Raw genomic sequence first — 27,917 nt, 5'->3', positions numbered from 1 at the left:
GCTGTCCTAATGAAGCTAATGCCTATGATGTGGAGCCTTCCAGGAGGCTGCTCTGCAGAGGTTCTGATGTGCCAGTGTCTCTTCATTCACACAGCCTGCTTCAAGTGGCTGCTGGCAGGAGCATGTTTCCCTGTGCAGCTCTTTAGAAGTTTCCAGGGAAATCTCTCCAATGAAATACTGTAGCTTCAGATGCTTTATGTTGGCATTGTGGCCTCTGTTATATTTTGTGTCTCCACTTTGCACTTGGGACTGACTGCACTGGTCCCAAGGAGGTTACCCTGGAGTCAGTAGTTTCCCTGTCAACTTCTCAGATGCTCTTACCTTCCAAGGCCTTGCCTCCAATCCAGAATAGCCCTCCTTCCTCAAAGCCCATATCTAACTCTTTTTTATTATTAAGCTGACCATTTTGCTGGGCAAAAAATCCTGATTTAAGACATTGGTTTTTTGCTACTTTGCTGCCACGTGATTTTAATCCTCTGTGAAGCCATGTAAAGAGTGATTCATCCTCTGAGCTTTAACGGCTCTGTTGGAGAGTGTTTCAAAATGACCTACATTGTTCCACTTCCATTAGGAAAATCAGCCTTTAGTCAGACTGGCCTGAAAGTGGCCCAATCTCACACCGTTTAGAATGAAAATCCTCGGGGAAAGCAAATTATCCAGTTTCAAGAACACAATTCACGTTTGGCTAACACTCCTGCAATCCTAAGCTTTTCTTTTCATGTCCTCTAAAATATTGCCACAAAGAGAAGAAAATATTGATCTAAATGCTTACGGGCATTAGAACCCAGGAGTTCTTTTAGGAACCAGGAAGAAGATGTTTACTAAAATCAGCATGAATTAGGGCAGATAAGAATCTCTGTCAAGAGCAAGCTCCGTCTCTGCCCTTCTCTATCAAACACAGCGGCTCTCCAGCATCCAGGGCTGAGGCCTTCCATCATGCAGGAGGTTTCATTCTGCTGGCCACAGAGCAATGCCATGTCTGCTGCCAGTGCACTGTGGCAGTAGCCCATCCATTGGGAGAGGTTCTAGGCATATGTAGCTTGCTGCTCTCAGACACAATCTCTGGGTCTTATCAGAGCTCTGCAATCTGGAAGCTGTCTTGCCTGTTGCCCAGCATGGCGCTGTTGGGGGCTTGAAGTGTGCCAGAGATTTACAGGAACCTTTGCTTCCATTAACAGGCCTCCCAGTGAGCCAGGCCAAGGAGACGGATCACCCCACCAGTGCTGGCCTTACGAGTGCCGAAGCCCTGAAGGATGGCTTTGGAAAGGTGAGGGATAAGGACAGGGATGAGCAGACTTCCTTTCCAGTGACTGTTTAGTGCTAGGCCCAAAATGTCCCTGAAAATCATAATCTTCCACTCTTGGGGGATGGGGATTCTCTTGGGAATATATTTGACAGCTACAGAGCAATTGCTTGGCTATTTCCAGTGGTGGCAAGGTCACTGGTTTGGAGATGGTGCTAAGGTCATGCCAGAAGCATTCTTTATGTGCAAAGGCCCTTGTAGAGAAGTTCTGAATGGCAGAGCAAGCTACACATCAGTGAATGTGGGCAAAGTGCATCCTGGGAAGCACAGAAGCAAGGATTCTAATGCTGAGTGTAAGCAAGGCTGCAAAATAAAATGGGAGAGTTTGATTTTTCCTGGTTACCTTTCTTGCTGTATCTCACAGCCCTCTCATTCTCAATTTTTCCATGCATTAACATCAATGTTTCTGCAACTTGTTTTCACGTGACTCCTCTTTTTGGCCTCACGGTCTCCGAGAGCAGCTGAGTCCTTCAGAAGCCAGAAGTGAGAAACAGCTGCAATTCCTGGCCATGAGTGTTAAGCAACAGCTACTTACCCCTCCTTGCTGCGTATTGCACATGGTTTTTATTCTCCTGCCATGGCCTGTAGGAAGGGAACTGCCTGCTCACTGGTCACGTGGGCTCTTCATCTGTCTTGGAGCACTCCTGTGATTTTCTTGCTTCAAGCAGGGCCTCTTGACATAGGCTGAGAAACAGTACCTTGGAGCAGTGGGAGGTTATGGCAATAAAGTGTTCCACCTCACTGTGTGTAATTGCCAAGGTGAGGACGGGAGACATTCTTCAGAAACCATTGGAATGTACATGGAGCTGCATCAAGGACTGTGGAACTCTATGGACTCTGTGCTCCTGATGAGATGTTGTGTCTGGTTTGTGTGTCTCTGCTTACAGTCTGTGATGCATTCCCATTGCATGTAGGTCCGTGCTGCACTGGGCAATGTTGGCTCAAAGGAACTTAGAGCGGATGCCAATGGAGCTTTTGGAGAAAGAGATCAAGACAGAGAGAGAAAAGGAAACGTCCTTGCAGCTGCCTCCACAGACAGTTGACCCCGGGGATGCAGCTGCAGCAAGTAAGTGGTTGCTACACCTGTGGTCCTTTCTGATCACTTGCTTGCCCTCTGCACAGTGTTGCCCTCAGACTGGGGGGCTGTTACATTTGCATCTGAGTGGGAGTTTGCATAGGATGTATTTCCGGTCCCCAAAGAAAAATGGAGAGGCATGAAGTGTCTTGCCCATGGCCTCACTGAGTCCGTAACAGAATATCAGCTTCCCACCTTCCCCTCTGAAGTCCTTCAGAGTGTAAAATTCTGTCTTGCAAAGTACACTGAGGCTTCAGACTCTCTCCTGGATAGCAGCCTCCAGGAAAAGCGGGTCCAAAAGAATGCTTTTCAACCAAGGTGCAACCTGGAAGAAACAAAATTCAACTCCTTCTAATGAAAACCCCAGAGACCCTTCTCCCACCACTCCCTGCTGAGGAGCTGGTGCTGTAGAGCTGTGCTGAAGCCCCGAGCCAGTGCTTCTGTTGTAGCCCCAGGAGCAAGCAGCGTTGCCGACTGAATCCGGGCTGAGGGGCTCTGACTGCAGTGCTGTGTGCGCTGCCCCAGGGCAGCAGCAGGGACCTCAGGAGGCAGCACTCAGCCCGAGGGCATCACGCAAGGTTATCTGCGCTTTCTTTTGGTAACTTCCCCAGCCAGCCTCTGAAACAGGAAAACAAAAGCAAAGCAATACTGGGGTTTCCTTGTTTCTTCGGGAAGCATCACTGCAATTTGGTTTTAAACCAGAAGAGGGTAGATTTCGATTAGATATTAGGAAGAATTTCTTTATAATGAAGGGGATGAAACACTGGAAGAGTTTGCCCCGAGAAGCTGTTGTTGATCGATCCTTGAAGGTGTTCAAGGCCATGTTAGATGGGGCCCTGAGGAAGCTGCTCGTGCTGAAGATGTCCCTGCTCGTGGGGGCTGGACTAGATGGTGGTTAAAGGTGCCTTCCCACATAAACTCTTCTAGGATTCTGTGATCACTTTCCCATGGTAACTGTGCCACTGTTATACTTGAAGTTCTTTGGGATAACAAAGAGATGTTACCCAGCTCCAGCAAGGTTTCTGGGCCTTTCCATTGTCACCCTCCACTTCCAAGCTCCTCTTTGGTCCCTGCAGGCTTTAGCCTACCGCCTGTCAATGGCACAGCTTCCAGTGTGCAGAGGAAACACCCTGGTAGTGCCTTGAAGAAGAAGGTCTTGAGGAAGCAGGACAACGTGCCCTTACTGTCCAAGAAGCCCATCATCCATGGAGACGGCAGCTTCCCACGCAACTCCTCAGGTAAGCCTGCTCCACAGCAGCTTTTTCCTGCACCGGTTTTCCTTGCACAAGGAGCACAAACCGCCTCCTGCCTCAGCCACCACAGCTGGGATCTTGGGTTCATAGCCTGTGCTGAGAATGAACAGCAAATCTACTCTTGAGTTACTCCAGCTCGGCAGTAACTGGAGCAGTTGGTTCTTATTGATCCATTGGAAAGCTGAGCTGCATAAAGTAGTGGTAAAGACCTAAGCTCTGGCTTTTGCCCATGCTGATAGAGCAAACTACAGCACTGGTGCCAGGAGGCAGCTGTAACTGCAGGGATGAGCTCGGGGCAGTCTGGCAGGGTGTGCTCACTGTGCACCTACGAGTACCACCACGATCAATTGTCCACTCTCCATCTTGGCCCTCTGCCTGTGCTGCTGTCCGCCTCTGCAGCCAGCTTTCCTGCTCTCCCAGCAAGGGTTGTCTCTGCATGGCAGTCAGCCACTTGGTGCAGCCGTGCTGCTGCTCCCAGAAGTGCCCAATGGCTTCTCGCCGCTGCCATCCCACGGCCTGCAATGCCAAGAGGGAACAAGCAGCGCCTCCTGTGTCACCCCACCCAAATACAGCGGCCTGTGTAGCAGGTGACAGCCAGGAGGGGCTGCCTGGTGCTCCCAGGCTGTTTGCTGCCCGCAGTGAATACACAGCACATAGTCCCTTGTGGCTCCTTGCCTCTCCTGTGAGGGCAGCCTGCCTGTGCTATGATCCTGAGTAGGGTGAGAGAAGAAGAAGGGAGCTAGGAATGATACTTTGAGTGCTCTTTTCTAGTCATGCTACTTCCATGCTCACAATTGACCAGAACTAGCCTGACGTGGCTCCCCATTCCTATTGAATATAGATGTGTACATCCACATCCTTCTGCAGTGACACCACTGATGGCAGTGACAGGGGTACACCAGTGACAGCCAGATTAGCTCCCATCTGAATATTTTTGATGTTATGCTTCCTCCATACTGTGTGAGAACATGCAGGGTAGCACAAAACCCCTACAGAGTCTAGACCAGTTCATCTAGATTCTGTGCAATATTCAAACTCCATCATTTGAGACAGCTCAGATGTTTCCATTGTACACATTAGAAAACGACCTGTTGAGTGCATGACATGAAATTTATGATCAACGAGTCCTTTGGATGACCAATGGGTTTCTTAAGAAATGCATTTATCATCTGAATTTTCTCATACCTTGTAAACTGACTATCAAGAGATTGTGTCTGCCAACAATTTGCATCTGTATTTACGTATTCTTATCATCAATTTGCATTTGGAAGGCTTTTTTATCAACCATCTGGACTAGAGATTCCATTTTTCCACAAGAGAAAGCTTAGGCTTGCACAGTGTGCACACAAGTCCATTTGAGGACAAACACATTTCACCTCAGCATCTTTGAAATACAGCCAGTGTGTACTTTACTGAAATAGTAAAGATTCATGATGCTTAGGAAAGAACAAAATCCATGAACTACTCCCTTCCCAAGAGCAGGCTGAAATGTAAGTGCACTCAGCTGCCCTCTGTCTAGAATATTTGAAGCCAATGGGAACAGAGGCGCTGTGAGGTGTGAAGGGTCAGGTATCGCTGTTCCCTGGTAGCTGCTCTGAGGGGATTCAGCCGGGCCCAGCAGGACTCGGTTGTTCAGGCTCGGCTTGGTGCTGTCACGAGGCAGCTGCAGGTCTTTCCTCAGGGAGTTGCAGAGTGCCTCTGTCCTCAGGGCTCGGGGAAATCAGGGCGCTGAGACAGGAGAGGCAGCTGAGGGGTCCCTCGTGGGGAGCAAGTCCTGCTGGTGGGCACTGTCTCACAGGGAGTGGGAGCTCTGCGGCCTCAGGAACGTGCCGCTGGCTGTGGTACCTGTGGCACTTGGGAGCTGGCGCTGTGTGGGCAATTGTCAGGTTGAGCCAAGGAGCTGTGCCCAGCTGGGGGGGCTGGGAGAAAGCAAGGAGCCAGAGAGCAGGGAATTCTCTGAGCCAGTGCCAGTTTGTACCTCATGGAAGCCTGGCTGGGAGATGGGGCTGCAGGCCGCTCCATGGCGGGGTGCCTTGCCCGGGGCTGCAGCGCTCATGGCTGACCCTCTCCTTACAGTGACCCCGCAGACGGCCACTGGTGCCGAGCGCCGAGAGGAGCCGCTCCGTGGGAAGGGGCAGAAGGACGGAGCCTCTTTGGAGCCACAGCAGTCCTTGCTCGAGGCACTCTCCTTGCTCAGCAGCGATGACTGGTAAGAAAGGCCCCGTTCACTCTGTCTCCCTCTTAGCGTTAAGGTAGGTTAGGAGAGCATCTTGCTAGTGCCTCTGAGCCCCAACAGCCCAGAGGGCCGAGGGGCACCAGTGAAACCACTCCAGAGCAGAGAGAGGATAAAGATTTGAGAGCAGCCTTTTCTTGGCCTTGGTCTGCAGCAGTGCTCCAGCTGCAGCAGGTCCGTGCTGTTTCCTCGCTTTGCCTGCTGCTCTGTGGAGCTGCAAAGGAAATCTTGAGGGAAGAGAGAAAGCTGTGGGACAAGATGATTTGCTGGCTGAAGCCAGAAGCAGGATGGCAGCAGTTTGGAGTGTAGAGATTTGGGTGCCTCGGGGCCCAGTGGCACTGAGTAAGATTTGTCTCTGGCCCCACTGCTGGCAGCAGTGGCAGGAGTCAGGGTCTGCCTGTGACCTTCCGCATGTGAGTCCCAGGAGCAGCTACAGGGAGTTCTTCTTTCTGAGAAATGCACTGAGTTGTGCTATAGAGTCACTCAGCCTGTCATTAGTCCTGAGGGGCTCATGGCAGAAGAGAAGGAAAAAGAAATAAAATCCTCTAGGAATCTTGCACTTTTGCAAGTCAACTGTTTCCTTCTCACTGCTTCATATGGGCCTGAGATGTTTTGTCAATACTCACAATGTGTCCCAAACTTAGACACAGACAGAAGGAGGCCTGTAGAGGCCCAGAGGTGATAACCCCACAAATGTTAGGTGATATTGGTTGTCTTTTTGATGTCTGGGTTATCATCTACTCACTGCTGGATGCTTCATTCACACTGGGATAAGGACTCCATTCACCCTGGGATAAGCATGAAAAATCTGCCGCGATGCATCTCCTTGTGCAGTCGCCTTTGCTCTGCCCTGTCTCTTCTGCTTTCTCTTCCCCATTTCTGTTTGGTGCCCTGTGAGGTGCAGAGAGCTTCTGCAGCTGTGGGGGGGTCCGGGTGACACTCAGGGATGCCCGTGGCATCAGCTGCCAGCCCTGCGCTGCAGCCCCGATGCATCACGCGCCTTCCTGTAGCTCAGGTCCTGCCCAAAGCAAGTGCTGAGAGAGGGAGTTGTTTGCACCTTGTAAATAACATGTTGCTGTTGTTTTAGGTAGGGGCTTTTGGGAAAAGCCAGACTTTCAGCTGTTCTTGCCCTGGTGTGGAATCTTCTGGGGCATCCTGCTGCTTTCCTGGAGAATGTGTGAGGTGGAGTGGAGTGGGTGACAGACAGGCCTAGATTGCAGAGTGGAAACTCAGCTACAGAGTGCCAGTGCAGACTCTCACTGCTGAACTGCCTGCTGGGGCTGGCAAAGAAGGCAAATGCCCCAGACACAGCCCAATGGGACTGTGTCTCAGGGACAGGTACAGGGAGGTGACAAGAAACAGCAGCATGGCACGGTCTCACAGCTTCCAGGAAGCACTGACATAGGGACTTCATGTGCCAGAGACTTCAGAAAGGCTGTCTTGTTAAACAGCCACAAATGAAGACTCTGAAAGCCCTCTATTTGCCTCTTGGATTTGTGTGTGCTTTGGACAGCCACAGCAACCTGTGGCAGCGAGTTCCACGATCTCATCAAGTACTGCTTGAAAAGCACCTCCCTTTGTTTGACTGAGCCGCCAGCCTGGTAAATTCAGAGGGTGCTGCCTAGCTCTTGGGTGGAGAGAAAGTCACTCTTTTTGGTACTTGCCTTTCAGGGAGCTGAAGGAGAAGGGACTCTTCAGCATCAAACACCTGGCTGAGTCCCACTCAGAAGTCCTTCTTTGTAGACTTCGTGAGGTTTGCTTGGCACTTACCAACGAGGTAAGAACATTGTTCTGAATCGTCCTCCGTGCTTCATACGCAGGTGTGTAGAGTAGATATGTGCTTGTTCATCTCCCTGTGTGCTCAGGGACTGCCTTCATTTCTGTTTCTAGACCTTATCTTTCTCATGTCTGTCAGCTCTCTATAGGATCTGTGTGCACATGTAGCTCTATTTACTGGTAGGTCGGGCATCTGACACTCTCCTCTTGGAGCGAGCTGCCATTACAATGCAACGTGCAAATGCAGAAGCGGAGACACTAATTATGTTATTTGCTGCAGTCCAAATCTCTGCCCAAGCTGTAATTCAACACTGCCAATTAGTCTGTAGACTTGAGCCTGTGTTTTCTGTTTCCTGGCTGAGGGCTTCAACTGCTGCTGTTGCTTTTTCAAACAGGAGCAAATGACTCTTTTGTCTTTATGACTTGTGCCTTTATGGCTTGAGAGCAGCCCTTGCTTTAATTTGTTTCTTTGTTTTTTGAATAAAAGGGCCTAAAACCAAAGCAGTGGACATTCCAGAAGAGTTAAGTAGAACACTTTAAGTGAAAGAATATGTTTTAGGCCTGCAGGAAGCAGGCCTGAGGCCTAGCACAAGTAGGTGCCAGAGTAAAGTGCCTTTCTGTGCTTGTGCTCTTCTGCTCTGCCTGTGCTTTTGTGTTCCCCTGGACACAGCGGGAAGTGTTGTCATTTCCTGGGACTTTTGTCTAAGGCAACTGGTTTTCTTTTCAAGGTGATTCTTATGTTTCCCCTCATGACTTCCCCAGGTGACCAACCTTCGCTCAAAGGTGTCTTACTCTGCAATCGTCACTCTTGGAGAGCTCTTTGTGACCTTGCAGAAGGACATGGACTCGGAGGTGGATGAGGTTGCTCGGGTCCTTCTCCAGATGGTGTGGAACTCCCCAGAGTTTGTTCAGAAAGCAGCCAGTCACACCCTGGGAGTCATGGTGGAGCATGTGACTCCTGCACGAGCAATGACTGCTCTCATGGACAGTGGAGTCCAGTAGGTTCTTCTTCTCTTAGTGATATTCTTCACCTTCTATTGTGTGGGGGGGGGAGAAGGGCTGAGAGAGAGAATGGGAATGGTGGGAGGGAAGGGTCCTGTATCCTGCATCTTCTGTGAACTCAGTGACTTGATTCTCCAATCAACCTCACTTCTTTCCTCTTGTCACCTATTTCTGCCCTCGTGCAGCCCTTTAGTTGACAGAATCACAGAGCTGTAGAATATGCTGAGTTGGAAGGGGCCCATCAGGCTCATCGAGTCCAGCTTCCTGGCCTTGCACAGAACAAACACGCCAAGGGTCACACCATGTGCCTGAGAGCATTGTCCAAAGGCTTCCTGAACTCTCTCAGGCTTGGTGCTGTGACCAGTGCCCTGGGGAGCCTGTTCCAGTGCCCAGCCACCGTCTGGGTGAAAAACTTTTTCCTGATATCCAACCTCAACCTCCCCTGACTCAGCTTGCTGCTGCTTCCTGGAGTTCTCCCAGTCTGTCCGAGTTGCCTAGATGTGGTGAATGGTGGGCAAGTGAAAGTGCCTGCAAAGGCTAAGGATAGAGCCCTGTGGTTTTGTGGGAAGAGGGACAATTGCAACTGCAGCTGTGAGCGCTCTTTGATATTTCACAGCCCTAACCACAGAGGCCTTGGGAAAAACCATGCATCCTCCTTATGCCATTCACTTGAGAAGTAAGGAGGGTTCTTGCTGGGGCATGGAGCACATGGGGGAGAACGTGCTGGGTGTGGCACAGCCTGCACAGCAGGTGCAGCTCCTGCCAAGAGGCGTCTTGTAGGACTGTCCTGGCCTTAGAGCCCCACTTGCTATTCAAACTGATGTCTCATGTTAGCCTTGAGATGATGAATCACTGTACAGGCACCTTCACAGGCCGACTGCCATGGGACAGCTGAAGCAGGTGCTGCCTTAAGTGTTGGTGCTGGGCCTGATAGTCCCCAAGAGACACTGTCTAGAACAGGACAAGCTGGCTAAACTGACTGCCACCCTTTCCTCAGCTTTGGAAAAGGGGGAAACGTTCAGATGTATCTCTTGCCAAGCCTCACAGAAGAAACTGGCTGCATTGCTGGAATATTCTGCAACTTCATGTCCCACAGCGTGTTTTCCCTGCATTTGTTTCTTTCCCAAGGTCTGCAGATTTGGGGGTAAATGGGTGCAAATATCCTCAATCCTGCTGCGGCTGTCTGTGTAGTGGCTGGCCCCTGATGGGTCAGCCTGGGTTGTCTTTAATTTCCCTCTTTCTCAGAGTGAATTTGGGGAAAGACATTGAGTATCAGATAGTGCAGGGAGACTGAATTCCTCACTCTTGCTTGCAGGCAGTCCTTCTGTACAGTGCTAACTTTGTGTTTCTCTGCGGACAGAACCTTCTACAGGTGTCCCAAGTGTCAGGGAGAACCCAGGCCTCCTTCCCCCAGCAATGACAGGGAGCATGCTCTGGCCAAGGCCTGCGCTGTGTCCCTCTGCTCCCTGTGCCCCAGTGTCCGCTCTCTTCTTCCCAGGAGCCGCCACGTCCAGGTGCGGAAGTGCGCGGCCCAACTCCTCCTGTCCTTGATGGAGAAAACTGGAGTCACGAAGCTCGCAGGAACGCCCAGGGCTGAGAGGCTGGCGCACGCGGCAGGGACGCTTGCTCAGGACTGTCACAAGGACACAAGGTAATGATCTTCATTTCACCTCCTAAAACAGGAAAACTGTTGGGTGTCTGGCTGTAAAGGGCAAAACCACAAAAGAGTGGAAGCTAAAGGAAATATTAAGTTCCCTCACTGTGTGGATGAGGTTCACAGAGTCACGGAATACGCTGAGTTGGAAGGGACCCATCAGGGTCATCGAGTCCAGCTCCTGCCCGTGTGCAGGGCCCCCCAAGAGTCACTCCATGTGCCCGAGAGCATTGTCCAAAGGCTTCTTGAGCTCTGTCAGGCTTGGTGCTGTGACCACTGCCCTGGCTTGTCTGGGGAAATGACTGTGCTGGGGAACGTGAGGTTGTCCCGCAAGAGGGAGCATTGCCAACTTCCTGGGACTTGAATGATTCCTTCCTGAGATCAAAAGAGCCATCAGATGAGCCAGTCAAACAGTTTTGCTTGGCCTTAGGTGCACAAGACAAAGCCAAAATGTTGGCTAATGTTCATCACTGAAGGATCGCATACATCTATTTCTCATTAACTTAAGACTTTCCTAGAAATATTCCAGGGGTCTTTAGCCAATGTATTCAGTCTTTCTAAACCTCTTCTGCAGATTTCTATAATGCTCTTATCTGTGGCTGAATGACCTCCAAATTGCTTCTTGAAGAAAACTGTGGTTTCCTAGTGGCAAAATCAACCCAAACCACCCAAATCCCCTCACTTTGAGGATTCAATTCCCATTAATAGCTGCCAAGAACGCATGAGCAACTAGCTGTCCCTGTGCATACATATGGTATAGAATAATCAAAAGCAAGCATGAGGCATTTGGTCCTGGCTTCCCTGCCAGTTAAAGAAAGGCAAATTACTGTGCAATGGCAGCAAGACACTGCTAATAAGCTCTGACTCAAAGCAGAGGTGTTTTGCTTGTTCCCTGGGATCCTTCGATGCCACAGAAGCGCACCCACAGTTTCAGAGTGAGATTGTATTTTTCTGTTGCCCCACGTTCTCCTCTTGCCTCTTGTGTTCAGCTGACAGCACTGTGCAGTGACAAGTGGAGGTAAATCTCTCTCTTTGCTGAGTAGGTAATGCCTTCTCATGCAGGTATGGCAGCTGCTGAGTTTAAGGTATCAGCTTATTCTGTTAACAGCTCCTCCTTTGTTTGTTCACCTTCTATTCTTTCTTTCTTTCTTTCTTTCTTCTTTCTTTCTTTCTTTCTTTCTTTCTTGTTTTAGGCATTATGGACAGGAGATGGTGAAAATGATGCTGAATCACCAAAACTTTAAAAGGCTTTTGGAACAATCTCTTTCCACCCGTGACCTGGAAGATATTCTGACAAGAATGAAGAAGAAAGTAAGTGCTTGGTAGGAGAAATGTCTCCTTTGTGCAAGTATTGCCACTGCTGATATGAGATCAAACATACCTAATCTTATCTCATTCCTTTTCTGCCAAATCATTTTGCTCCTGGGAATGAACTGTTGATCCGTAGCCCTTTCATCTGCAGAGCACAAAGGAATTGATAATATTAGAGGAAAAGTGGGGTATTGGATATTTTGAATATTGGCCACAAACAGGGAAGGGAAAGAGGAGAAAATGGGTTTACATTTAAGCATAACCCCCCACCCCACTATCCCTACTCTGCCCCCAGTGACGCAATTAAGTGAGAACAGTGCTTCTGGAGATAACAGAGTCTTTGCAAAAGACACAGGAAGCAGTAGTGCCAAGAAAATTTCCAAATATACAAAAGTCCAGTCCCAGTCAATCCCAATTCCTACAATTACTATCTGTCTTCTGGGAATACTGCCCTGCTGTCATGCCCTGTGCAGCTGGAAGAAGCTTGGTGAATTCAGCAGCATCCAGTGGAAAATCATTTGTTTGCCTGGGTTATTTTTTTATTCTTTTTACCTACATTATAGAAGGGAGTGTGCCTTTGTGCAGCAACAGGGAGAGTGAGTGTGGAACCAAATCAACTTCCAACACAATGGGCCAACCTCCAAAGAGTCCAAATTTTTCTGCAGCTTCCTTTAAGAGCATTAGTTCCCTACCAGTTTGCATTATTCCCATTTATGCTCAAGAGGAATGAATTGGGGATTTTAGACTGCTGCTCAGTATGGTAGCAGCCATAACCTGCCTTGGGCTATTGAAAACAAAGAGTTGGCATCACTGAACCTCTGGCCTGTTTCCTTCTGTAAGTTCGGAAAGGTTTGCCCAAGCCTTGGTAGCAGTGATCCTGGTTATAAGTTGTGTTTTAAACAGGTAATTTCCTATTTTACATTCTAAAGATCCATGGGGTTTCTTTATGCCTTTGTAGGGGATGGAAACGCAGAAGGGTGAACACCCATCTGTCGAGAAGCCTGTGAAGAAGAGGAGCGATGGCTCGAAGAAGCCCCAGGCCACATTGCCTTCTAGTAAACGGTACTGAGCACTTTAGTTAGATGTGACAAAGCACGTGGCAAGCTTTACATGTCTCTTCCTCAGGAAAATCTTTCTGGTGGAGATGACCTGTGCCAGAGATTGTTTCCTTTCCCTACAAATGCTCTATCATAAAAAATGTCTCCTTCTGCATTACGCTGAACACAACTTCTCTGGAAGGGTTTCCACAAAAAATGGGCGACAAAAAGACACCCATTGGTTGCAGCTCAGAAGATCCAGTGCAGTGGCAAGGACAGTGCTGTGGAGGCTGTGAGAGGGCCATGTCTCCGCTGCCTCACTTGGGACAAGTAAATTCAAGCAGGGTTTTTTCCTCTGAGAGCAGTCTTTTTCAGATGGGTGTTTTGATGAGAAGTCCCAGTCTAGAAGCAAGATGCCTGTTCCCCAAAAAAGCACTTCCCATGCATGTGGTTTGGCCTTCCTGAGTCATGGTTTTCTTACCCTCAGACAGTACCAAGATGAGTAGTAAGTAGCAAGCCAGTTCCTGAGCAACTTTGGTCAACAGGTGTCTCAATGTGGACATTTTGTCTTGACATTCCTGTCCTTCATACTGTTTGCTTGATGGACAGCATGTTTGGTTTATTTCCCCCTGTGCTGCAATCAGCATTTGAGACAGGAATTTGGTCCTTGCTGTCTCTTCCTGCCAGTGGGAGAGCTACTTGTACCTGTTGTCCTCTGATAACAGAGGGGATTTATTTAGCTCTGTCATGCTCAGCGCTGGCAGGAGAGTGACCACATGCCTCAGTAGCATAGTCAGGATCTTCCCATGCCCATGGAAGAGACAGGCTGATCCAAGAGAGTTGTTCCCAGTGGGTTTGTTAAGCTGTGGATCTAGTCTCTAGGGAAGCAATCATGTGAGCGTAGTGCTGGGATGTCTGGCTTCTGTTTTTATCCCTGTTACGGATTTTCTGGATCCTTCAGATATGCCCCTATCCATCTGTTCAGATGCATCTGAGCTACTTTTCCAGATTGTCATGCCTGCTGTAGAGACACTTCTCCAGAGGGATGAGTTTCCTTATTATAAGACACACACCTCCCTCATGATGAGGCATTTAAACTTGGAAGTAGCGTCTCTCTTTCCTCACAAAGCAGTGCGACATGTGTACCTGGGAAGCCGTCTGGAGATAAGTGAGATGCATCTCATCCTTGGTTTTCCTGAGTAAGCACTGGTGAGAATGTTGCTTGCAGATTGTCTCCTGTAATGATTGTGTAGCGGGTTTTGTTTGTAACCAGGCAGATAAACCAATTTAGTGTAGTGGTTTGTTCCAAAATACTCATTACTATTTACCTTCTGTGAGATAAGAATTAGGAGAAACGCAAAGCAGTCACCAAACTTGAAAGAATAGAAAGAAGTTTATTAACAGACCTAAAAGAAGAAAAAAAAAGTCATACCACGCCTTCAGAACACTTCTCCTCCCCCCGCCTTTCTCCCTTCTCGCAGTGATAATGTAAAAAGACAGCCCTTGAGATGTTCAGTCTGTTTACCACTTCCATAATAACCTTGTTCAGTCCATTTAGGAAGAGGAGTCTCTTGCCCATGCTATGAAAACATTATCACAAGGAGCCAGCCGCCCGGCTTGGTTCTCTGCTCGCATGTGAGTCCCTTCCCCCGTCTTGCAGCTTTTCCCACAACTGCTTTCGAGGGTCCACTCTTGAATTGCTGGGGTAAAATTTTAAGGTTGAGCCGTTCAGAAACAAAAGTTCTCTTCACCCATCTCTGGGAGCATTTCATTTCTAAGAATAGAGGCCCTTCTCCTTCCCTGGAAGCAAAGGGTCTTCCTCATCTTCCTCTTCAGAACTATCTCTGGGGGCATCTCTAGGACCTGAGGTTTTCTCTTTTTCCATTTGGAGCAAAAGTCCTCATCACTTCCATCTCTCCCTGTTCAAACTTCTCATGAAATTACAGCTGCGTCAGCATCTGCTTATCTCAGCGCAGGTGCTTTTGCTCACAAGTTGAATGCTCCACCCCCCATGCCTTCATGAAATTACAGCAGGTACTCTGATCTATCATAGCTTCACAACAGAATTTCAGCTTTAAGCATCTCCTCTTTCACTTCCCTCCGGTTTTCAGCTCTTCATAGCACTAAAAGGGTTAATCTCACCTAGGCCTTGCAGCTGGAATGTGGCTTATCGCTGTTGGTCACATGACCTCTGCCAGACAGCCGTGCAGCTTTAGCTGAATCTTGGCAGCTCTGGAGAGGGGGAGCCGAGCCGCTCCGGCTGCCCACAGCCCTGCTGTGGGGGGGGTTCCGCGGGTGGAACAGGGCCCGTCGGCTCCAGGATGGCCGTGGCCCGACCCGGCCTGGCCTGAGCAGGGCCTGGGCCGGGCCCGCTGGCCCCCACACGGGGCCCGCAGCCACCTGTCCCAGCACCGGAAACAAGACAGAGAGAGTCTGCCTCGGGGTTTCCTGTTCTTAAGTGTGGATCACAGAGGCGGTCACAACTTTAAGTGGCTTAAAGAATTGTCCATATTCAAAGTGGCCAGCTGATAGGTTCTGTCAGGTCACAGAAGGAGCTGTAAGCACTCCTTTGCAAGAACATCACTTCCGGGACTATGCTTGCTAACCCATGACAGATTGTCATGAGGTCTCCCATTGTTTTCAGATCAGGATTTTCTAGCTTGAAATCACATCATTAGGAAACCTCCCCAAGATGTTCTGCTCACAATTAACTGAAGGTATGATCACCAACAGGTCCGCATTTGGTTTTATTTTCCAGGGTGAAGTCTACCTCTGATGGACGCCTCCTACGCCGCCCAAAAGCCCAGGTCACGTTACCTCCGGCTGTGGAAGAAACGGAGTCGCTCCAGAAGCTGTACAATCTCCTGGAAGCCAAGGAGTTTAAGACACGGATGGAAGGAGTGGCACTCCTCCTAGACCTGTGCAAAAGCAGCCCCCAGCTCGTCTCCACTAACACTGTCCAAGTATGTAGGGTGTCTTCACTGTTCCTTTCCTTTAGCTCCTTTCCCAAGCCTGTAGCAGGAAAGTTAATTCAGTGTGTCTTGGCACTACATCCTGGCTGTGTGGGACAGGCTGCTGCCTCTTACCCTGAAATATTTAATTCAGGTCCACGCTTCAGGACAAGTTCTTTCGGTCCAGATGTATTTGTCTGGCAGGTGCCTATTGATGCTGTTCATCAGATGAGGACAGAGTTTTCTGCTGGTGTAACTTCTGCTGTCTCCTACTCCCACTTGGGTTAAGTGAAGGGAATCCAGCCACTGAAAGCGTGGCAATTATTCTCTAGACAAAAAAATGGGTTTGGATGGGGAAGAGAAGTATCAGGCTGGGCTGGTTTAAACCAAGTTTTTTAAAGGATACTTCTGTAAACTCCATCTTGTCTTGCACAGGCACAACTCTGGTTACTCGTTTCCATCGGCATCCCTAGTCCTCTTGGTAAAGACGGTGCTCACCCTTCTTGGGGGGGTCTTTTTTTCTCTTTGGAAAAGGAGGGAAATGGCTAGGGACAGATCTCTTCCTTCTCCTCCCAGCAGCTGCTTTTTCCCTTTGTCCAGAAAATGGTGCCTGATAATGTGGCTGTCAAGGGACTGAACCTGCTCTAATGAGAGCGGTCCAGCACATTAAATTTCAGAAGTCTACCTGCTAGGTAGACAATTGGTCTGGATCCTGGAAGAGTTGATCAGAGCCCTGCACTTCTCCAGACACAGGTTCTGAGACAGATGGAACAAAACCTGGATCTCCTCCAGCCATAGTTTTGGCAAAATCGTAACTGCCCTCAGAACTTGAGGCAACTGTGTAGAAAAAGGGGCATTGTAAATATCTGGTTGCATACTTCGAAAGCAAAGATACTGTTTTGCATCAATAAATGGGATGAATTTAATGACTGAAATGTGGAGAGAAACACCATAGGAACTATCCTGTCCCCACCCAAAGCTCTTCAAAATATATGAAAATCTTTCAACCAGCATGAGGTTGCGCAACCATTCCAGAGAGTGGCCCACAGGAAAACAGGGAAATTGTGCAAGCAAGTGCTGACCTGACAGGAAGGATCACTTTCATCTTTTACATTGCTGAGTGCTCACTTCTGCGTCCCTTCCTCAAACAAGGACATTTTAATCCAGCTTTCATGTTGTTTGTTCTCTTCACAGATTTTTGATTATTTTGTCCCGAGACTTGGTGATACGCACAAGAAAGTGAAGCAGAAGGCGCTGGACGTGCTGGCTGAAATCGTAGGCATCCTGAAAGATGGCTTAAACCCGGTGATCATCTGTCTGGTTGAAGGAATAACAAACAACCTAAACTCAAAGGACCCCGGGGTTTATGCCGCAGCTGTGAAAGCGCTGGAAGAATCCATGGCTCACTTAGGTAAGGCTGAGCCCTGGCATGGACTCTCCTCAAGTGTGTCTCTGCCTCTGTGAGTCAAGAGAACGCTGAGTGCCTTGACAGCTGTTGTTGTCTGTGGAAACCTCCAGCTGACATCCACCAGAAGCTGTGCAGGTGCAGTCCTTACGCACCAGTCCCCCACCAGGCTTGAATGTGCATCAGCATTTCCCAAAAGTCCCAGGAGCCCTTGGCTCTGTGCTGCTTGTCTGAAGAGGAAGTGCTGGACTACAGCTTTGCTGGAATTCAGGGCCAAAGGGATTTTTGGAGTTTGCCTGGGCCCCATTTGACTTCCCAAATGAATAGCTTTGCTGTTGGCATGAAGGGACACTGGCGCATCAGAACCTCTGCAGAGCAGCCTCCTGGAAGGCTCCACATCATAGGCATTAGCTTCATTAGGACAGCAGGATCAGTTCTTTACTGCATGCTTGCATGAAGATCATTTGGGACCTCCTTTTTGTATCTCATGCAGGAAAGGAGCTCTTAATAATACCCTGCTACTGAAACCCACACTGGGGTGTAGCTCTGTAGTGGTTCCCAATGAAGCAGATTGCCTGCTTTGTCACTGCCAGCCCTGGTGACCCTGTGAGGGACCAAACTTCATCCCACACACGTTCTGTCTCCAGGAAAAGCTTGCCTTGGCTTATTAGAGTGGTAGGACTGGAGGCTTGCAGGCCAATGCAGGCAACAGCAAATTCAAACAAGACCCCCAAAACCGCAACAGATAGGCACAAGGAAAACCAAAATACATACGCCGGTCAAGTATTGGGAAATCAGTTCATTTTCCAGTCTCTCTGCCAAGATCTGATTTCACAGATGTTACAGAAACCCACAGGCTACTGAGGCACTGAGCACTAATAGCTCTTGTATGAGTAACTTGGAGTCTTGTCCCTAGATCCACACAGGTAACCTGACAATTTAAAAACAGCTTATCCTTCAGGTGGGAATGGAGGTGTGAATTTTGGAGCCTTCTCACCCTTTTCCATAGGGGAGAGAGAAGATCACTTCTGCAAAGCTCTGGGATGCAAAACCTTTTCACTGCTTACGTGTGATTGAAGTCTTGAGGTCCCTGATGTGAAATGTTTAACATAGCTCCTGGTACAGCAGACAACTTTGGATTTAAAATGTGAAAGGAGAGCTTTTCTTTTGGAATTTAAAATCCTCCCAAGTAGGCTGGAAGGAAAGAAGAAAAGGATTCAAAAATCGGCAGGAATTTCCTTTCTTTTACAAAATGTAGTTGCCCCTGCCCTTTCCCTCCCCACTGTCCTTTCTCTTATGACCTCAGAAGAGAGAGCAGAAACGTGTGTTTCCCTTGTAGATAAAGTATCCCTGCTGAAAGAGTTCAGCCACCGCAGGAGTGAACTGAAGGGCCAAGCTCTGCTGGATGTCACAGAGCATCTCTCAGGTATGGCCTCCCCTTCTAAGGCAAGAGGTCTTCCGAGGCAGAATTTACAGGGAATGCCAGTGAATAGACACTAGAGTGGCTCCTCCAAATCAGGAGGTGCTGAGCTTGTCCCTCCTGCCCAATACCCATGGAAGGTGTATTGGGCAGGTTTTCCCTGGCTGCTGCAGAGGTGTGCAGCATCTGAGATGGGGGCGGCACTCGGCCTCGGGGCTGAGCTCTCACTGGGGCATCTCAGAAGCTGCCTCCAGGAAAGGGAGGGGCTAAAAATTCCCAAGCTGGCTCCTCTCTTGGAAGCTCAGGGACAGCTCTGATCCTTTAGGGAAAATGGTGGCAAATGCTGTTTCAGGGGATCGGTTTGTTTTGTCCTCACAGAATTCTTGCTTTGCTCTTGGAAAGTTTTGAGGCGGAAGCCTGCAGTGCCTGGGGGTCACAGCTTAGGTCCAAACTCAGCACACATGTTAGAGGCACGGATTTTGTGCAAGGCAGCCTTTGGGGGCAGAGGGGCAGAAGCAGAGTGCTGAGGCTCCCTGCCTGTGCTGTGGAAGTGCCATTGGACTGAGCATTTCAGGGTGTGCAGTCAGGGTCTTCCTATGTCAGCGCTGCCCAAAATGCTCCAAATGCAGCTGATAATTGATTGCTCAGAGGAGCTTGCTATGTCAGCAATAGCCAAGGGATGGGAAAATGATAACCTCAATATATACTAGAGAAGACAGTGTATAGCCTTGCTTTATTTATAGCCTTGCTTTAGCGGGGTCTAAATCCACTGCTAATTAAGCCAGGTCACAAAAACGGAGTCATCCTTTTTATTAGAAATCTCTCAATTTCCTCTCTAAAGTGCCTTTCAAACCTTCAGCAGTGGGTTTAGACAACTTCTAAATGGAAATAAACAGCAATTTGACATTTTGGTCATTCATCATGCCGGAAACAGATTGTGGAATGATTTAGTAAAGGTGTGAAGTGTGCCACAGGTACAAGGCTCGGATCTGGAGAAATTAGTCCTGAGGGCTTGGTGGTTCTGTTTTGGGGATGTTCAGCTGCTTTGCCCATTTCTGGATCATGGGGCTCTCTCTGTTATTTCACTGATCTTAGCCAGAGAGACTCCCAAAATCACAACTAGAGGTAGATCCTTGTTTGCATTAAGGCTGGTGGTTAAGAAGTTTGTGTCTCTCTTCCGGCAGCGCTTGTGGCATGGGTTTATCCCAGGAGCCCCGAAGTCGTCCAGCGCTACGCCCTGCCCGTGCTCTGGTCCTTCCTGGGGAACAAGGCGCTGCCTGTCCGAAGCGCCAATGTCCGCACTGTGGTCACCAAGCTTGCCTGCGCCCTCTACAAGGTGATGGGCGCCAAGCTGAGGAAGCATGCTGCCAGCCAGCCTCCGCATGTGCGGGAAAACCTCTCCGACATTTTGGGCTGGTGAAGGCTCGATGACCTGCAGAGAGATGACAAAGTGCTGAGTTGGACACCTCCGGACGTGACTTCTTAGCTGTGCCAAAAAGGACAGAATGCAAAGGAAGGGTGTGCACCTGCCCCCGCTCTCTCCACCCCCCTTCCTAGTCGTGGCATGGGGTGCCTGAAGCAACTTCCAATTGAGGACAAGGTGAAGGCTGAGCATGGCTCAGCCTCACAAAGAGGTAAGGCGGGAGCTGGGCCGCTCTCTGGCGGGAGGAAGGCTCTTGTGCCAGCCTAGAGAGCCTGGGCACATTGCCAGGGAGCAGTTCTGCCCTGCATGTGCCCCCTGCACTGAGCTGTGCTGCTCCCAGTGCCCCGTGGAGCTGTAGGGCTGCTCAGCTGTGGGGCCGGGAGAGGAGCAGGAGGGTGCGTGTGCAGCTGAGCCATTCCTGGAAAGCACAGGCCTCTGGGCTCCCTGCTGTCCCAGGGCAGCCCAGAGGCCAGGCTGTTCCTGTGCTGGCTCTGTGCAAGTGGGTCAGGGTGTCTCCCCTGGTCTGCCTCAAGTGGCTGCTGGCAGGAGCATGTTTCCCTGTGCAGCTCTTTAGAAGTTTCCAGGAAATCTCTCCAACTGAAATACTGTAGCTTCAGATGCTTTATGTTGGCATTGTGGCCTCTGTTATATTTTGTGTCTCCATTTTGCAGGACTGACTGGCTACACTCTTGCCAAGAAGTTTACCGTGGCATCTCCCTCTATGCTCCTTCCCTTCAAGCCATTGCCTCCCATCCCGGAGAGCCCTCCTTCTTCTAACACAAACAAAATATGTAGTGGAGAGCAGGAGAATGGGAAAACTATCACCGGCAATGATGATGACGACAGTAGAAAACAGCAGGAGCTGAGTTCAGAGGGAAAAGGACATACGGTAAGCACCAACCTAAGTCCTGTCTGGTGTATTTTCAGTTTATGTGCTGTAGGCAGAGCTCTGAGACCTTTTGCTGTGGTGTGAGCCCAGGGAAGCAGCTGAGCAAAGGGAGAGCTCAGCAGGACACTGCACTTCAGGCTGTCTTTGCAGTGGGTGTGTAGTGCAGGCTTCATGTCCTCAGCGGGTATCAATAGCAGGGGAGGTCTTTGAATGGTTTCTGGCTCTCTTGTGGCTCCTGCTCTGTCTTATGGCTGAGAAAACACCAACAGGCAGTCAGAGCAGCTGAAGTTGGCCAATCTTGTGAACCAATCCTTCTAGATTTAGTAAACTACGGGTATGTGTGAACCATCTCTGTGTCTTGGTGGTGTTTCTCTGTCAGCTGTGTCCGGTTTGGACGGAGAAAGGTGTTTGCTGGAACAGGCAGTCCTGCAAAGTCAGTTCCAGGTTGTGTCAGCTTTTGAGTTGTACAGCCATGCCCTTGTGCCCAGTTGTCTCTGATGCTATTTGTAGACTTCATCAGCTTCTGGGCAGCTTTGTGCATTCTGGCATGGCTTTGTCCAGAGGGAAGGGATGGCAGGTGGCCATGGGGAGAGCAGCCCAGAGCCCACCCCCACGATTGCCTTTGCAGCAGGGCCAGGACCTGCAGTTGTTTTGGGTTTGCCTGTGGGGTGCAGGAGGAGGCAGATGAACAACAGCTTTGGTAAACAGAATGTCCAACCCAAGGCTTGTGTACTTGATTCCAGCCTTGCTGAGAAAGGGCCCAGCGTATCCCTGAGAGGAACTGATCCTTCCACTGAAGTTTGAACAGGGCCTGATTTGGCTCTTTAGCTGTGCCAGGGACAATGGGATCCTAAGGAAGGGTGTGCATCTGCCCCCGCTGCCTCCACCCCGCTTGCTGGACATGGCATGGGGGCCCTGGAGCAACTTGGGCAGGCAGAGGCCTTCCAGAGAGCAGCAGGGCAGGGAGCTCAGCAGAACTTCCTAAATGCCAGTGAGCCTGAGATGATGGATGTGTGGGAGCTGGAGAGCACCGAGCATGCCCAGAGCTCAGCAGCATCGGGGCTCAAAGGCTGCTGGGGAACTGTACGAGGGAAGGGAAGCAGCAGCAGAAATGAGGGGCTTGAGAAAAGCAGGTTTGGACATCCTGCAGGATGGCTTTGTGGGGACTTGGCTGGAGATCCGCACTGGCTGTTAGGTGCTTTAGAGACAGGGAGAGAATAGGGATCCAAGGCCATTCCCATACGATCCAAAAGGCCAGTGGAGGCAGTGGCACCGCAGAACATCTTGGTGCCAAACATGTGGATGCCATCTGGGAATGTAGCCACATTTCCCGAGAAGTGAGCACAGGGATAGCGGTGGCAAATGTGGGACATGGTCTCTCCCTCAGCACTTCCCTTTCCATTCCCTGTCCTAGACCAAGCTGCTCCATCAGTTTGACATCTCTGCCAGGTCCCAGCTAAGAGCATGGCTAAATGTCTTCAGGCATGAATGGGGGCAAGGCTGGTTGCTTGATCTGAGTCTTCTGCTCTTTCCAGGCTTCCTTGATGCCTGTGCATTCCAGAGGTGGGGATATGAAGAAGGGGTCATTGGGACCACCTTTGATCCCCCCAATACGCAAGGCAGTGAGTCCCCCTGTGAGCAGTGCGGCAGCGTCTGTCCCAAGCTCTCCGCAGCTGGATTTCCAGGAGTCCCAGGAGATGAGGTAAGCCAAGGTGTCTGCTGCTCCAGTGTGCTGTTCGCCTCGCTCTTCCCGTCTCGTGAGGTTATTTTCCACAGTCATCTCTCCCATGTATTTAGGCAAACCTCAGTGTATTCCCCATTTTGCCCATCTGTGGTGATCCAGCACAATGGCAAAGCCAACACCATATGCCCTAAGAGCAGAGGTGGTTGTGGGGAAGAGGAGGCAGGGCTTAAGAGCACCTCAGAACAGGTCCTTCTGCTGGACTTGGCTACTGATTCCCTCTGTGGTGTTTGTGCTGTCATTTGGGAACTGTATTGCATGGATCTGGATACTGCGGTTCTTTGAATACTGTGATCCTTGCCTGTCAACTTCTGCAGCCATGAGGATATGTCAGGGCAAATATTGGCTACTGAGGAGGTGTCTGCAAATTCAGGTGCTGCTTCTGTAAATGTCAGGCGTGACTTCTCTGTGCCTGGGCCTCCACCGTGAAACCAGAGCCCAGATAAAACTTGGGGTACAGATGTATCATCTGATCCATGTCTAGTATTTCGATCTGGGCTTAAGATCAAAGAGGGCAAGGTGCTAGAGAAGAGTTATAGGACTGTACCTGATGCAAAGATATTGGCTTGGATATATGTGTGAGAAAATGTAGCTGTCAAGCTTATCCTAGTGACAAGGATAAAGCAGGAGTCACAGAAGTATCATTCCAATTGAAAAGCGTCCGTAGGGCTTTTAAAGTGCAATCGGAATATCCTTACCTAGCAGCTGAGTTGGAAAAGGCCTTTTTGTCCTTGAAAGAGCAAGGAGGTGTACTGTCATTCTCAGGAGAGAGCAGTGCTATGACGCCATGTAGCCCGAGACTGTCACCAGTGTAAGGCATGAGCAGGCAAAGTCAAGCTTGGGCAGGAGAACAAAAGTAGCTGCCCTCCATACAGACTTGTGTCTCAGCTCAGCAGCTCTTGCTGCTTCACAGAGGCTGTAGGAGCCACTTGGCTCCAAAAGGAGAGAACTGGGCAGGTCTGATGCAAGTTGAAGAATGACTGCTGTGTTTCAGCCGGAGCTTGGCAAGCTCTGTGGGACTCCAGCACCTGAAAGCTTAAGGACAATTCCTCAGCTTTGCATCGTGTTGGGTTTATGTGTTGCATTTCCTCCTTCATCAGGGGGACCATGCTTAAGAAGGTTTGCCTCCTTTGATGCTACACACATTCCATGCCCTTCTCTTTCTACGTGCTCATATGTTCTTTTGTCCTCCATTTTCTCAAGGCCAAGATCCAGCAGCAGAAGCAAAGAGAAGAACTCTGAACATGCAGGTAGGTACAGGGCATGTCTGTCCTAAACTGACCATTGGAATGCTGACCCAGGGGTGGCATTGTGACAGTTTGGTTGAAAACCATCCTGGTTTAAATGTCTTCAAATTCCTTTCAATTCCTTGATGGGCTCAGTGCACTCTCCCAGAGCCTGGTCACTGGGAGTGTGCTCCGGTGGTGCAGTGAAAATTACTCCAGGAGCTGCACTGGTACCTTGGGGCTCGGGAAATGCGCCACAGGAAAAGAAAACATTCCTCTCCATCCTGCACATGCCTTTCATCTCCCTGCACCCTTTCTAAGGTCATAATTAGTAGAGAAAAAAAGACATTTAGCATGAAAGGAGAAATGTTCCAACTCCTTCCTCCTGCCTTTGAAGGAGGACACCTTCCCTTGGGGCAGTTTCTGTGCTGAGCCCTTTGAGATCTGAAGGAGATTCATGGACATTGCCTGGTTTTGCACGGGGAGAAATAGGGAAACCTCCTTAGACAGAAAGGCCTTGTGAATGTTCCAATTAAGGGGAAGGAGACTTCCAAATGGATGCAGCCTATGCAGGATCAGAGTTTGTCATCCTCTGACAGCACAAGCCTAAAGCCACCTATGGCAGGTTCACGATGGCAAATCTCTTCCCCGACTCTCTCTGCCCGTGTCAGTATTGCAGGCTGAGGCTGGGGGAGGAGATGCCTTCTGCCTTGTCCCCCCTCCCTGCCTTGCCTGATCCCTGACAAGAAGAGTTGTGCCAGGCCAAATGAGGTGTCTGGTGCATGTGTGTCAGTCCCTGCTTTCAAGTTCAAAGCCTCAATGCCAGTGTTGTTGTTCCTTTGCCATCTCTGGGCATGGAATGATAGGAGAGATGAGATTTGAAGAAACAATTTTGCTGATGCAGAAAAAGGGATCAGACGCACTGGTCCCTTGCCTCAGGGTTAGTTCTGCCAAATCCTGGGCACGGCCCCTTTGGAATGGTTCCTTAATTACTGATATGCAGCTGGAATGCTGAATGCATCTGGGGAGAAGAATTGCTGAGTATGTAAGGTGACATTTTTGCTGGATTAATTCTGCACTAGAAATGAGCGATCTCATGAAGCTTACCTGTTACGCTTTTATAATTGTGCTGACCATTCTACAGGGGAAAAAAATCCTGATTTAAGACAGTTATTCTGCTTGGCTGCCACACGATTTTATCATCGGTGGAGGCCTGTACAGAATGATTAGTTCTCTGAGTTTTAAAAGCTCCAATGGAGAGCATTTCAGATTAACCTGCCCCGTGCCATTTCCATTAAGAAAATTTTGAATTGTCAGGATTAGCGAAGACCAGAAATGTTTTGAGGCAGGTCATGTTTATGTTGGGTTTGGGTGTCTCTGCAGGAAGGAAAGCAGGGAATAAACCCCTGGAGCAACAAAGCAGAGAAAAGCTGGAACGTTTGCATGAACAATGTGTTCCCTACAGATATGGGCTGCTTGAATAGTGGGGACATCTAAATTTGATTGCAAATCTTCTTTTGCTTCTAACACGTGGTGCCATTGTTTGTGTCCCAGCACTGCCTTTGTTGTAAAGAGAAATAAAAACCACCAACAAAACCCAACCGAGAACTGAGGGGGAGTTACAGAAACAAAGGCCTTGAAAACTGGCTTTGGAAAGCAATTACTTCCTAGGTGGAATTGTCCAATTCTAGAGACCCCTGTGGGTTGGCAACTGTTTGGAAGGAAAGGGATCCCCAAGTAGTGGATGAGCCATGAGCAGCACAGAAGCAAAGTAGTGGAATCTCTCTCTCCTGTCCTGCCAGCTCCATACAGTTCAGAGCAATTATAGTGATGCTAGTTTCATGAAAAATAAAAACAAAGCGATCTTCTCAATATTTAAATAACCCCTCGAGTGCCTCACCCATTAGTTGTGGTGATTGTAAAGGTGGGAGTTCAACTAACTCACTTCTTCCCTTGTACCTGATCCACAGCTTCTTCTGAGTCTACAACAAACACCCAGAGGAAGAAGGGAAAAAATTCATGGTGTGTGATAGGACCTGGGATGCCTCTGTTCCCAAGGGAACTGGCTGAACTTTTCGGCTTGGAAGACGGATGCGCGGAAGCCCGGCCTTGGCAGTGCAGGTCTCCGCTCGCAGCCTGCTCAGGGGGCCTTGGCCCAGGAGCCCCGGCAGGGGCAGCTGAGCAGCGCTGCCCCCGGGGTCACTGCCAGGGAGCACAAGGTGAAGGCTGAGCATGGCTCAGCCTCACAAAGAGGTAAGGCGGGAGCTGGGCCGCTCTCTGGCGGGAGGAAGGCTCTTGTGCCAGCCTAGAGAGCCTGGGCACATTGCCAGGGAACAGTTCTGCCCTGCATGTGCCCCCTGCACTGAGCTGTGCTGCTCCCAGTGCCCCGTGGAGCTGTAGGGCTGCTCAGCTGTGGGGCCGGGAGAGGAGCAGGAGGGTGCGTGTGCAGCTGAGCCATTCCTGGAAAGCACAGGCCTCTGGGCTCCCTGCTGTCCCAGGGCAGCCCAGAGGCCAGGCTGTTCCTGTGCTGGCTCTGTGCAAGTGGGTCAGGGTGTCCCCCTGGTCCTGCCTCAAGTGGCTGCTGGCAGGAGCATGTTTCCCTGTGCAGCTCTTTAGAAGTTTCCAGGGAATCTCTCCAATGAAATACTGTAGCTTCAGATGCTTTATGTTGTCATTGTGGCCTCTGTTATATTTTGTGTCTCCACTTTGCAGGCGTGACTGGCTACAGTCTTATCAAGAAGTTTTCCTTGGACATTTCCTATGTTCCCTAACCGACAAAGCCCTTGCCTCCTGTCCAGAAGAGCTCTCTTTCCTCGAGCTCAGGAAGAGGGTTCTGCCTGTCTGAAGAATGTTTGAAGATTTGGATTTATACATTAGGCTTTGTAGTTACAGATGTACATATGTTCTGACATGTAGATGTAGGTTTGAATAAATGTGTTATCATTTTATCTTTTAAATTTTGAAAATAGATTTTCAACAGTATATATTTTATTTTGATTGTTTTTGTTTGTTTTAAATAAAATAATTTTTAAGAAAAACAAGCCGAGAATGTGAGACCTGCTAGCCTAGAGGTTGTCAGAGTGCAGCTGACTCAACGTGCCTCTGTCTCACGGTATTCTTTCCTCACAGCGCCTCTCCTCTTCCTCTTTTGCCATGTTTTCTTCATGTCATTTGTGCTGCTGTTTGTTATTTAGCATTACAATGGGGCCACCTATTACCATGTTTGGGGGACAATGGACCCAGAAGATCCTGTGTAGTCTCCAGTTTTCTGCCTCGATCTATTCTGTGCTCACAAAAGGCCTGAGCAAAGCAACAAAGAGAATGTGCCCAAATCCCAAAGCTTTGCTCCTTTGCAATGTCAGACAGATCTGGCTCAGAGGTGTCTTCAATCACAATTCCATAGGTAAGAAGAGGACGTGTATTTCACTGGGAAAAGAGGCACTGCTTTGGAAAAGGCATCTGTATGTATATTTACCCAGGACAGCAGTCCAACGGCGTTGTTTGCAACTTGTTTGCAGAAGGATGAGCGGACTGTGAGGTTATTGAACAGGTGACAAGGGTTCCTCAAATCTGTACCCTAGCCTGGGTGCCATTCAGCCCAGAGTTATGGGGTAATGGCGTAGTACATCCCACACACATTCTGCCTCCAAGAAAAGCTTGGCTTGGCTTAATCGAGTGAAATAAATAGAAGAGCAGTGAAATGGACATTTAAACTCGTCACTTTAGCGTGATTCTCCTGCTTTCCAATGTCAGCCCTGTACCTCATGCTCCCAAGGCTTGTTACGAACGAGTGTTTGAGATTGCTTAAAAATTCACTGTCAAGGTTATCAGTAAAACCAGATTGAATATGTCCTAGGTTACAGTGTAAGATGCAACCAAGAGTATGTATTCTATTGTCACCTTCACAAGCTGTTAAAACAGATGGGGCTGTGTTCCTGATCTCCTACCATGACTCATCCTGGATAAATCCCTCTGGGGGCTATCTCTGTTTAATGGACAATCAATGACCCACCCCATGACTCACAGAATTACATCAGCCCATTGGGAGATGCTCCACCCAGGGGGAGGAGCCAAGCATTCCCACCTGGATATAATCAGGTAGGATTGAAGCACAAGCAGCTCTTCCCTACTGGATTCCCAGAGGATAAGAGCTACTACTGGACCTTCAGCTGAAGACCAGACCCTTCTACAGGATCACTGCTTCAATAGGACCACTTC

The 27,917-nt window shown here is 49.4% G+C and overlaps 1 protein-coding gene across 5 annotated transcripts; it reads left to right on the top strand.

Annotated features, from left to right (window-relative positions):
* Positions 1 to 62: 62 nt before the first annotated feature.
* Positions 63 to 26,685, top strand: LOC116441852 (TOG array regulator of axonemal microtubules protein 2-like). 5 transcript variants are annotated; one of them, XM_032104226.1, is made up of 13 exons: positions 68 to 1,267; positions 2,218 to 2,369; positions 3,455 to 3,616; positions 5,708 to 5,840; positions 7,536 to 7,641; positions 8,403 to 8,638; positions 10,141 to 10,293; positions 11,490 to 11,607; positions 12,566 to 12,669; positions 15,403 to 15,607; positions 16,790 to 17,006; positions 19,605 to 20,054; positions 26,412 to 26,685. In XM_032104226.1, the coding sequence occupies exons 1-12, from the start codon at positions 1,254 to 1,256 to the stop codon at positions 19,838 to 19,840; spliced, it is 1,836 nt and encodes a 611-aa protein (XP_031960117.1). In that variant the 5' UTR covers positions 68 to 1,253; the 3' UTR covers positions 19,841 to 20,054; positions 26,412 to 26,685. The 5 variants fall into 5 exon arrangements, with proteins under 5 accessions (XP_031960121.1, XP_031960119.1, XP_031960120.1 ...); XM_032104227.1 differs by lacking the exon at positions 26,412 to 26,685 and adding an exon at positions 20,515 to 20,684; XM_032104228.1 differs by lacking the exon at positions 3,455 to 3,616 and having other exon boundaries at positions 66 to 1,267.
* The last annotated feature ends 1,232 nt before the right edge of the window (positions 26,686 to 27,917 follow it).

Source organism: Corvus moneduloides, chromosome 3 (assembly GCF_009650955.1).
Source record: "Corvus moneduloides isolate bCorMon1 chromosome 3, bCorMon1.pri, whole genome shotgun sequence".
NCBI lineage: Eukaryota > Metazoa > Chordata > Aves > Passeriformes > Corvidae > Corvus > Corvus moneduloides.
The sequence above is the reverse complement of the archived record's forward strand: the minus strand, read 5'-3'. Positions and strand labels throughout refer to the sequence as shown.

Bases quoted from the DNA above. Each gene is read 5' to 3' on its own strand.
- LOC116441852 (XM_032104226.1), top strand. The intron at 15,608-16,789 runs GTATGTAGGGTG...TTCTCTTCACAG, and splicing joins TCTCCACTAACACTGTCCAA to ATTTTTGATTATTTTGTCCC. The intron at 17,007-19,604 runs GTAAGGCTGAGC...CTCTTCCGGCAG, and splicing joins AGAATCCATGGCTCACTTAG to CGCTTGTGGCATGGGTTTAT.